General features: G+C 41.9%; 1 protein-coding gene across 1 annotated transcript in view; it reads right to left on the bottom strand.

Moving 5' to 3' along the window:
* Positions 1-12,191, bottom strand: part of AKAP11 (A-kinase anchoring protein 11) — a 131,346-nt gene that overhangs the window by 98,352 nt on the left and 20,803 nt on the right. Inside the window, 1 exon segment of the mRNA XM_030200544.1 lies at positions 5,905-6,039. Coding sequence (XP_030056404.1) covers positions 5,905-6,039 — 135 coding nt within the window.

A 12,191-nucleotide genomic window follows, 5' to 3' on the forward strand; every position in this document is an offset into this window, starting at 1 on the left:
CAATTTTCTCTCGTCTTTCTTTTTCAAGTATAGAGGTATAGTCTGGAATACGTACAACCACTTGGGGATTATGCACATATTGTAGAGGGCGACCCTTCCCATAAGCGTAATGGGCAGTGATCTCCACATGCTCAACTTCTCCTCTGTCTCTATCAATAATCTCCTAACATTCTCTTTATATAAAGCTTCCAAATTTGCAGGTAACTGTATACCTAGGTAGTGATTGGGTTCTGGGTCCATTGCAAAGATCTGGGGCCACTCCACCTGCCCACCTCCCCGGCATTTACTGGAAGTATAAATGATTTGTTGTAATTTAATCTAAACCCAGAGCAAGTGCCATATCTTTTGATCTTTCTCAGCACTGTTGCTAAGGAGCTATTAGGGTCTGTCAGTGTCAGTAGCAGGTCGTCCTGTCAGTGTCAGTAGCAGGTCGTCCGCATATGAAAGTACTTTCAGTGGCCGGCCCTGCATCTCAACTCCTTTTATTTCCTCCTTGTGGAGCAGGTGTTTTAATAATGGTTCTAATGCCAATATGAACAACAGTGGCGAAAGCGGAGAGCCTTGCCTGGTACCTCTACAGATGGGAAACTCTCTCTCTCTCCTGCCATTGACTATAACACTAGCCATGGGTTTTGTATAGAGGACCTGGACCGCTCTCGCAAACCAGCCCGTAATGCCTATAGTTGCCAAGACCTGAAATAGGAACTCCCAATTCACTTGGTCAAAAGCCTTTTCCGCATCCAGGCTAACCACCCAAGCTGGCACCCCTCTCTCTTTACATATTGCCATCGCCAGTAGCAATTTCCATACATTGTGAACTGCTCTTCGTTTTTTTATAAATCCCACCTGCTCGGGTCCAATAATGTTAGGCAAACACAGTGCTAGGCGATCTGCCAAGATTTTTGCTAGGAGTTTTACTTCTACGTTTAATAGTGATATGGGCCTATATGACCCCGGCTGTTCTGTCTGCTTCCCCATTTTGGGAATTAGCGACACTAAAGCTATGTTAGCAAAGGCTGGGAAACAGCCGTCATTAAGCACTTCATCATAGTAACTTAAGAGGTGTACTATTGCTTTGGAAGGGAGCAGTTTGTAATACTCTCCGGAAAGTCCATATGGACCTGGGGCTGATCGAAGTTTCAGCGCCTTTACTGCCTTCTGTAGCTCCTTTATTGTCAGCGGGGCATTTAAATTTCCTAATTGATGGTCTGTCAGTCTTGGAAGCTGAGCCTAATCTAGATATTTTACCATTTCTGCCCCTTGGGGTGTCTGTTGTTTCTTATATAGTGTAGTAAAATACTCTGTGAATAGGTGGCCAATTTCCTCATGATCTCGTATTAAGTTCCCTGTTGTGTCCTGTAAGGTGGTCACTGCCCTGGGGCCTCCCTGCGACTGTATTACTCTAGCTAGTAGCCTTCCTGTTTTATTCCCAAATTTATGTAATCTATACTTATAATACAGCGTTGATCTGCCTTCCTTCTCGTGCAACAGGGAATTTAGTGTAATTTGTATGGATTTGAGGGCGTCCAGTGTGACTGGTGACGGCCGTTGTGCATGTGCTCTCTGGGCTCTCTTAAGTCTTTTCTCTAATAATAAAATGCCTGCGACCCTGTTTTGTTACGTTTACTACAATAGGCGATTATGTCCCCACTCAGGACTGCTTCAGAAGCCGTCCAGAACAAGGCAGGCTGATTATGCACGTTTCGCATTATTTTTTGCATAGTCCTCCCACTTGGCCGCTAGGTATTTTGCAAATTTTGGGTCTGTATACAAGTAGGCTGGGAATCTCCAGCCCCTATGCCCTTCTCGATCTATTTGCGTTTCTAGGTCTACCCACACAAAGGCATGGTCCGAGATTTCCTCAGGGCCTATGTCCACTGTCACCACATGTGTGAACATTGTCCGCTCCACCAATATATAATCTAGCCGGGATTGCGTGCCATGCGCTCTAGACCGATGTGTGTATTCTCGCTCTGTAGGGTGGAGGGCTCTCCAAATGTCCATTAGTTCAAGGTCTCTAATAAAAGATGTCATGGCCTTTGCTCTTTGCCCAGTGTAATGCGTGGAGGTGCTATTTGAGCAATCTATTTGAGGGTCCACCACTAAATTGAAGTCTCCCACTATTACCAATTTCTCTCTCCCTTTGGTAACACATTTGCCTCTTAAATTTCGAAGAAAGGCTGGGTCATAGTTATTTGGTCCGGCATCCATACCTTAATGATAATATATCTCCCGTCCTTCCCAGTAGCTACCTGTGTTGCTTTGTATATTAACCCCTTACGGAACAGTATGGCTACACCTCCTTTCTTCCCTTGCGCTGGTGTCGAGAATACCTCCCCCACCCACATCCTCTGCAATTTACTGTGCTCTAGATCATTTAAGTGTGTTTCCTGTAAGCAGGCAATGTCTGTTTTATGTCTCCGTAGAGCTGTTAGGATTTTTGCCCTCTTAATTGGGGAGCTTACTCCCCCTATATTCCATGTTACAATTCTAATTGTCATGTTGAGTATTTACAATAGCTTGTATCAAACACGTGATGCCTTTCCACTTCTTCCTTCCAAATCTCTTATGCCAAGGTGTGTAGTAACCTAATCGTGCCCCCCCAACCCTTTCCCCCAACTATCCCTCTCCCATAACCATAAACACCCAATTTCCATCCTATAAACCTCGAAGATGGATGTGGAGATCACCTTAGGACGTGAGTCCATGCCCTTCCGCTTACCCGACATTAGTGCTTTTCACTGCTTCCCTGGATTTAAGGATCAGCTTTTCAGGAAGTTTCCATCAAACCAGCCTCCTGTATTGCCGCTGTAGCTGTAGGTACTGTTTGGAATGATTTCCATTGGTCTTTGATTAAAATTCTCAAGGTTGCTGGAAACTTTAGAGTGAATTTTATGCTTTTCTGTGCCAGGGCAGAGCATATCGGATGGAATTTACATCGTTGCTGTTGTACCTCTGCTGAAAAGTCTTGAAATATTAGGATTTTGTTTCCATCATGCATCAAAGATCCTCTGCGCAATCGGAAGCCTTGTAAGATTTCATTTTTATGGCGGAAATTAAAGATTCTTGCCATTACTATTCTTGGTCGTGTCTGTGCTTCTGCCTTGCGCCAACTCTATGGGCCCGCTCTATTACGAGGGGGCCTGTGGTGTCTGAGAGCGTGAGCTCCTTTGCAAGCCAATTCTCGAGCCAGCAGGTCAGATTACGCTCTGGGATAGTCTCTGGTAAACCAACTATTCGGATATTGTTCCTGCGAGAGCGATTTTCTAGCTCTTCCAGTTTCTCATGGCTTTCTTTTAATTGTTTAGTAAGGGTCGCAATATCTGGGCCGTACCCGCGGCTATCATCTTCTAGGGCCGCCATGCGCGTTTCAAGATCTCCCATGCGCGTTCCTACTCCATCCAACCGCGTGGTTAGTTTCTGCTCCATTTCTGCCCATTTCAGGTCCCAGGCTTTTGCCACGGCTGTAGTGATTTGTGCGAGCTGCACCTCGGAGAATCCTCCTGGCTGCAACGCATCATCCTCCACCATATTGTTTTGGCTGGGGCTGCTTGTTTTTGCCTTTTCTGTCTTTTCTTTCTTGGAAGATCGCTGTGCCATCGCCCCTTCCGTCTTCCTCAAGTATCTGTCCATATAACAAATCGATTCGCCAGGCAGTTATTCAAACATTATCACATGACCACACCACAACAGGCATCCATACACACACTGCAAAAGTAAACAAAAACTTCTACAGAGTACACCCAAAACTCATTTACAACTTCCAGAATTATAGACAGCAGATGTACAGATCAGTAGGATTCAAAGTAGCCCAAAACAAGTAAAGTCAGAAATAACACAGTTTATACCTAACCTAACAGGGAAGCGCTATTTATTCAATTATCGGGCATGGATCTCGGAGCCCCAGCAACGTGCTGCCATTCAGCTCATGCCCCCACGTGACCTCTCCGACACAGAATATTTTAATAATTCATCCTTCAGAAACAGGGCTTGAAGATCTTTTATAGTTTTCCTTAAGTTTTCTAGTTCAGGATTGTATGTTATTACAAGGTTCATGTCCTATGGTTCTAGTTTCCTTTTATGATGAAATACCTCCATAAATAAATCAACACAGTCACCACAACAGTAATCTGAGTAAAACAGATCACTTTTTACAATTTTGTCACACGCTCTCCCTACTTTCTCCCTGATGACTCCTTCTCCCTCATAGAAATTAAACTCTAGACAGGAGGTCTTGGTTCTTATGGTCTTCTATCTAACAGGCTTCCTGACAGATATTACCTACCCCCCCCCCCCCTTTCCCTTCCTCAGCAAGACATCCAAGCAAATAATCACCTATAAAGGGGATTTAACTTATATTCATATCATAGACGTAGTTTATTTAAAAGTAAACACCAAGCTTTTGGGGATAGGGATTGTGGATGAGTAGCCTAATGGTTAGTGCAGTGGCCTAAGAACCAGGTTCGACTCCCACTGCAGCTCCCTGTGACTTTTGGCAAGTAACTTTACCTTCTATTGACCCAGGTACAAAATAAGTACCTGTATTTAACATATAAACTGCTTTGATTGGAACAATAGAAAGGTGGTACAGCAAATACTTTTACCCTATATAACTTTTACTCTATATAAACATCCCCTAACAAAAGAAACCTCATAGTGGATGCAATGTTATAGAACAGGTCATTTACACGCGACAGGTTTCAGCAGGCATAGGTGCTATGCCCATAGTTAGGTGCAAGATCTGCACCAAGCTAGTATTCTTTAAAGGGTACTCAGCGCAGAGTGTCCTTTGCAGAATAATAAGTTAGCGTGGATCTTCCTGGCACCTAACTTTGGATTATAGAATTCCTAAAGGACAGTACAGTCAACCCACTCCTTATCCCAACTTTCCTGCAAAGCAGAGTAATTCTTTGGTGTGCTTGATGACTGCAGTACTTTATGTAACCCAGAAATAGATAAACTATAAGGTGAAAAATTATCTTGTTTCCCTGAACCCAGCTGCAATTCTTCCCTATCTAGTGACCTAACACAATGCAGTAGTTGAAGATAAACAAATGTATTCTCCCAACCACATGAAATATTCTGCTCTATTTGGGAATAATAAATCCCATCATTCAAAAGAATAGGTTCCCCTAATGTTATGCCTCCTTCTTCCCAATAGATAAAAACTTTTTTATGCCCAGTTCAAAATCTGTACTAGGTATCTGATCAGTATTCTCAGGATTATGACCATAATCTCCCTTCCTCTCTAAAAGACTTCAGCAAGATATTGTACTTCAAAACATTGGGTAAAATACCCACTTCTCACATGTAAAAGGTTATCAATAGAAATCAAACAAAATTAAACATCGAAAAGAAAATAAGATGATACCTTTTTTATTGGACATAACTTATAATGTCCAATAAAAAAGGTATCATCTTATTTTCTTTTCCATGTTTTATTTTGTTTGATTTCTATTGATAACCTTTAAGAGTGGACTAACACGGCTACCACACCTCTCTACACATGTAAAAGGTAATTTATATGCCAGGGTGGCATAAAAGCTTATTAAAAAAAAATAGAGGAGTATATTCCAGGTTTTCCTTAAGTGTTTTAGAATGAAGATGCAATATTTGGAGATAATTTTAGGGCGATACCACTTTTGAAGGCTTCTGTTAGAATTTTAAGGGGTCTATTCCAGGCCTGCGAGTCAGAGATATTACGGTGGTGCTTATAGTTTGGTTGAATATATTTTTTTTAATGTGAAGGTTTTAAAATCTGTTAGTACAATATAGTGATACATATAGTACTTTCTCTCAAAATATCTTTACTGATGGTCAAATTTACTATTATTTTCAGAGTCAATAAACAGATAATGTTTGTAATACTACATAGTCATGCCAATTAAGAAAAATTCAGATTACCGGAAGCTTAGATCCATCAGATGTTTGCGTGGGTTTCTTGACATCCTTCAGAAAGATTACTTCATTATCACTTAGGCTGCAGAAGTGGAGCGATTTTACAAGATCTGAGAGTTCCACAGAAATAGCTGCTAATTCCTAGGCAAAACCCAGATAATACACAAACCATGATTAATAAACAAGCACTATCTTTTCTTTTAGCTCACTGAGATCTTCAACAAAAAAAATGTTACTTTTCTTAATATGCTTCAGGCACAAGCTTACAGTCTCATTTAGTAATCTGGGTAATGGGTTAACACATATTATTTAATTCAACCCCCCAGTATTTTCAATTGGGCCTATTAAGCACACAAGTCGCAATAACTTGCATTAATGAAAGCCCTCTACAGATGGGGAAATACCAACTGTACCTGAACATAACTCATCTTGAGCTACCAATAAAGGAGACATGCTACAAACAAATAAATAAAATGAAGACGGTCAAGGCAGAAGGATTCAGTTGTATCCAACAAGGTATTCAACTATCTAACTTCCAATGGTCTGTCACTATGAATCACAGTATCTGTAACATATTAGCACATTAAACCATATAAACTGAGTCAAAAATGGAAAACATATAACAATTTGAATCCCTTTAAATCAGTGCTGTGGCTTTGCAAGCTAATGCCTGCTATACTCTGAGGAAAAGATGCTGAATACATGCTGATGCAAAAAGTGCACATGTTCCAAAACACCTACCAAATACTGGTTCACACGGGTAAACTAAAGCTTCATCTTTGCTGCAGTGCACAAAGTACAGGAAATAACAACCCCAACATTAACCACAATGTGAAAATGAAACCAACAGCCCAGCAAATACATTTTCTCTCAGTACTGTTTTCTATTCTCTTTTTATTTACTGTTTATTATGTTCCCTTATGTTATCTTGATTTTATTTTAGTTACATTTGTACCCCGCGCTTTCCCACTCATGGCAGGCTCATGGGGAATTCCATCTTTTCTTCTCAATTATACTCTTGGATTCTACCATCAATAAAAGCTAGATGTATGCAAAACGATTTTGGCTAAAGTTAACTGTTACTTTATAAATGTGTGGCTGTAGCTGGATTGAGAAATATGGGTTAAATGGAGTGGAGGAGTAGCCTAATGGTTAGTGCAGCAGGCTTTGATCCTGGCAACTTGGGTTCAATTTCCACGGCAGCTCCACTTAACCCTCCATTGACCAGGCACAAAAAAAAACAGATTGTGAGCCCTCTAGGGACAGAGAAAGCACCTGCATATAATGTGTACAACGCTGCATACATCTAGTAACGCTATAGATATAATTAGTAGTAGTAGTATGGTATTCATAATTTATAACTGTGTAAGATGACTGTATGACTGGTTGGCAGAGGTGATGGGCTTATGGGTAAAATACCCAGAATTGTTTTAAGCATGGGTACAATGTGAATATAAGATATGTCTAAATGTAGCAAATGTTCTCCACGGACAGCAGAATACCTTGCATTTGTACGATATCATCCAAGACAGTCCACATGGTGAAAAATCTTCCCCAAGTTTAGATGATTCACTGTTCAGGTGCCACACTTCCAACACTGGGTTATCTTGCAAAACCTCTGCAATTCATATTAAGGATGGAGAACATAACACCCATGGAAAGTGGTTGAGTATGGCACAAGTTACATCCTCTTGTGAACAGGAAGCATCTGCTATGGTAAGCAAGTTGGTTTTCTCCCAGGACAAGCAGGACAGCAAGTCCTCATATCTGGACTCCCTAACTACCAGTTACCTTTATCACAAAAAAAAGAGGAAAAGCAAAGGGATGTCCAACAGGCCATTTCCAGTTTTTGTGTATGTGGGTTTTTCTTTTTTTTTTTAAATAAAAATAGCCTGGGGGGGAAAAAAAAACCTACTGGCATGCAAGGAATCATTTCCAAATGGAAACAAGATGAGAATATATGGACTGAAGTCCAAGTCGCAACTTTGCGAATCTCTTCCATAGAAGCCAACCTCAAGTGGGTTATCAATGCAGCCATGGTCCAGACATTATAAGACGATATAGACCCTGTAAATTCAGGCCTGCCTGGGCATAAATGAAGGAGATGTAATCTGCTTGCCAACTGGCAATCCTAGGTTTATTGAGATCAAAAGAAACAAAAAGCTGGGTTGAATTTCTAAATATTTTAGAATGCTAAAGTTTGTTTCTCATCCAAAGTATATAAAACAAGTTCACTACTGTGGGCATGTGGTTTATGGAAGAATGGTAGCAAAATGACCGGTTAAAGTGAAAACCAAATAACGCCTTAGGAATGAATTCAGATGAGTGAGAAGTACCACTCTGTTGTGAAAAACTGCCAGTTACAAACAGCCTCATTTACAAATGCGTATTAATTAGTTAGCATGCCTTAAAGCATATTAGAGCTAATTTTATAAACTTTTGAGGGTAAAACCCTGATTTACCCAAGAATTCTTATAAAACTAGTATAAAAGGCCCGTTTCGGTAGGCAATGAAACGGGCGCTAGCAAGGTAATCCCCCCCCCCCCCCCGCAGCGTCCTTCCTGTCTCCCCTGCCCCCTCTTCAGCCACCCATCTGGTCTCAGGACCCCCTCCCCACCGACCCTCCTCTCCCCCTGCAGCCACCATGTCCAATGACCCTCCTCTCCTTTCCCATGGCCTCCCCTGTAGCCACCCATGTCCAGCGACCCACCTCTCTCCCCTGCCCCCCTGCAGCCACCCATGTCCAACGACCCTCCTCTCCCCCTGCCCCCCCCCCGCAGCGTCCCTTCTGTCTCCCCTGCAGCCACCCATCTAGTCTGAGGACCCCCTCCCCACCTCCCTCTTCCCTGCCCCCCCCTGCAGCCATCCATGTCCAGTGACCCTCCTCTCCCCCTGCAGACACCCATGTCGTGACACTCCCCTCCCCTCTCGGCGCATCACTCAAACCCCTACCCCCCCCCCCCAAGCACATCACCCAAGCCCCTACCCCCCCCCCCTCGGGCACATCAACCCCCTCGCCACCCGCAGCCGCCAATACTAACGCTGTCCGGCCGCTGCTGCGTCTCCTGTTTAGCAGCAGCGGCCGGTACAAAAAGAAAAAAGCCAAAAAAAAAGATTTTGAACCTGAAACACGGCTCCGTAGACAGCCATCTGGCATTGGCTGTCATCTCTGCAGCAGCTCCTCCTCTCCCCTCTGACGTCGCTGCGCTCCTCCGGAGTCTTCCTGCAGGGGCAGTGACGTGGAGGGGAGAGGAGGAGCGGCTGCAGTGACGACAGCCAATGCCAGATGGCTGTCTATGGAGCCGCGTTTCAGGTTAAAAATCTTTTTTTTGGCTTTTTTCTTTTTGTACCGGCCGCTGCTGCTCCACAGGAGAAGCAGCAGCGGCTGGACAGCGTTAGTATTGGCGGCTGCGGGTGGCGAGGGAGTTGATGTGCCCGAGGGGGGGGGTAGGGGCTTGGGTGCTGCGCCGGGGCGGAGGGGCTTGGGTGTTGCGCCAAGGGGGGGGGCACTGACAGCTGTTTCCCAGGCAGGGGGAGGAGTAGGGAAACACGCTAAGCATGTTTCCCTACTCCTCCCCTTGCCTTGGAATCAGCTTTCAGTGACATCACTAACGTCAGTGCATTCTAAACTGCCTAGCAGACCACCTCCGAGGGAGCCACGGTCCCAGGCACATTACAACGTTGGAGGTGAGAATTATTATATAGGATAAGGTCACACCTAGAAGTACATACAGTGTAAGTAGGCACACACGTTCATATGCTCATGCGAGAAGCTTCAGAGGAACAAATGTGGAGTCATAATTGCATGTATTTTAGATAATACATGCCAACATTTATGCTTGCTTCTGAGCTGGCGTAAATGTCAGTGCTAGTATTTTATAAAGAGACACAGACATTAACGTGCATTAACTCATTGAGACAAGTTAGTAACTGCAACTCTTGAATCTGAAACTCCCTAACTGTAAGTCAAAATGATTGGACCAAAAATCAAGACTTTCCAGAACAGGTACTTCAGCTTGCACGAGTCTAATAACTCAAAGGGAGCTTTAATCAACTAATTTAGAACACCACAGAGACGACACAGTGGGTGGATTGATGAGACTTGTTTCTAATGAAGTCTTTCACATAAACTAAATAACTAAAAGTTGTACAGAGACTAGCTTCCCCTTCTACACGGTGATAAGAACCAACTGCATTAGGGTGAAGGTCTTCAAACTGGGTTCTAAAATATGCAGAATGTATTGAAACAGCTTTTGTGTAGGACAGGTAAAGGGATCTAACCTGTTCAGAGAGAAGGATGTTAGAACTTGTTTTAAGAGAAGTGGTCATTCTGGCTTTGAATGAGTGGTTGTAGATTGCGATACGGAGTTAGATGGAAATGAGGATTTAGTCTTCTGTTTCTTGAGAATAAAGGGTAACTGTATACTTTGAAAGTTGATAAAGATAGTATATCGGATCATAGTGGATAGCAGGATGATAGTGAATAGTTTTGCGTTTTGGATGGACTACATATGTGAAAGGAGCTCTAAGGAATTTGTTCTATTATTTTTATTATAGGTTTTTAAATTAAAAGTATTTAAGAAGGGGAATTCCATCACCCCTTGTTTTTTAGGTATGTACACATATTTTGATCATTCACCTCCCTTCTCCATATGTTTTTTTGACAATTATGTTTTGATTATGCATGTTTTGATGAATATTTTATTTGTGATTGATTTTATATGTTATAACATGATGAATTTCCAGTTTTTAACTTTATAATCACATATATTTTGCTATCAGTTTATTTATATTGTTTTTTTAATTATTTATTGTCATGTATTTTTAAGCTAATGTTTGCAATATTTTATGACATACATGAATGTTTGTCATGATTGACACGAGTTATTTTTAATATAATTGTTTGATATTCATAGTTGACTGTACATCTATATTGATGTTATTACTTATTTGAAATTATTTTGAAAATAGGACACATGAATGTTTTATCATGAAAGCTGACATATATGAATTATATTTAATGATTTGATATCTATGTTTTTATTTCTTAGTTTTGACCCCTGACGCAGCCTGAGGGCGAAACGTGGCATCATCGGGTTTGTTTTTAGATTCACACCAATAAATTATTTCATATGTTTATGTTTTCTATTAGTCTACCTTTTTTACTATTATTGTAAGAAATGTATACAGAAGACACTCTCCTCCAATCTAGGAGGCTAGCATCCACAATAAGTCTGCTGCAAGTCTCTTATCCTGGAACATAACTATTCTGTTTGTCCATCAGCACACTGCCTTATCTGCCAGGTAGGTAGCTCTGAGGTTCATCCCATGAACAAAAGAACATAGCATTGCCATATTGGGATAAAGGGTCCATCAAGTCCAGTATCCTGTTTCCTACAGTGGCCAATCCATGTCACAAGTACTTGGCAAGATCCCAAAACAGTAAAACAGATTCCATGCTGCTTATCCTAGAAATAATTTGCACAGTAGAGGATATTGAAAAGTACAAATATGCTGAAACGGGTTGTACTGGGTAAGTCTCATAAGTGCACCACGGCTGGTATCACTTCACTCCCGCGGTGAACCTCTCACCGTGTGTATATTCTAATCATTGACTTTACCCCCAACCTACCAATTCTCAAATTTCTTCTCTCTTTATTAATAACATTATGTAAAAATTGAGGCAATATGTTACTTATCTCATTTTCAAACAGGTGTGCTCTCAAACCCCTATTGTAGTTTTGTCCCTCCTGTGGGGTGAAATAAGTGTTCTTTTGTTTAAGACTGTATTCCGGTCTATTTTGGTGTCCCTTTATTATAGAAATGTGTTTTAAGGCGCATTTTTCTAAAGAATTATTCTAGGTCTGAGTATAGTTGGATCTCATCTAGTTCCCTGGATGGGCAGAATGAGAGCCCTTTGGCTTATTTCACCCCACAGGAGGGACAAAACTACAAGCTGGATAATTACATAGAAAGTTTCAGACATAGGGTGAAATCCCAACTTTCCAACAAACAAAAGAGAATCCTGTACAATCTTACCCACCAGAAAGAGCGGCCATAAGAACCCTACAAACTAACGAACGCATTATCATCAAACCCGCAGACAAAGGAGGCGCAGTGGTAATTATGGACATACAAAAATACATTGAAGAGGGGCACAGACAGCTCTCAGACAATAAATACTACAGGAAACTAACTGAGGACCCCACACAGGATTACACAAAACAGCTGAAAGACCTTATCAAAACATTTCCTACACAAGCGCAACCTCACCTGAAGAAACTCATACCAAA

The sequence above is a fragment of the Microcaecilia unicolor genome, chromosome 4, assembly GCF_901765095.1.
Source record: "Microcaecilia unicolor chromosome 4, aMicUni1.1, whole genome shotgun sequence".
Lineage (NCBI taxonomy): Eukaryota > Metazoa > Chordata > Amphibia > Gymnophiona > Siphonopidae > Microcaecilia > Microcaecilia unicolor.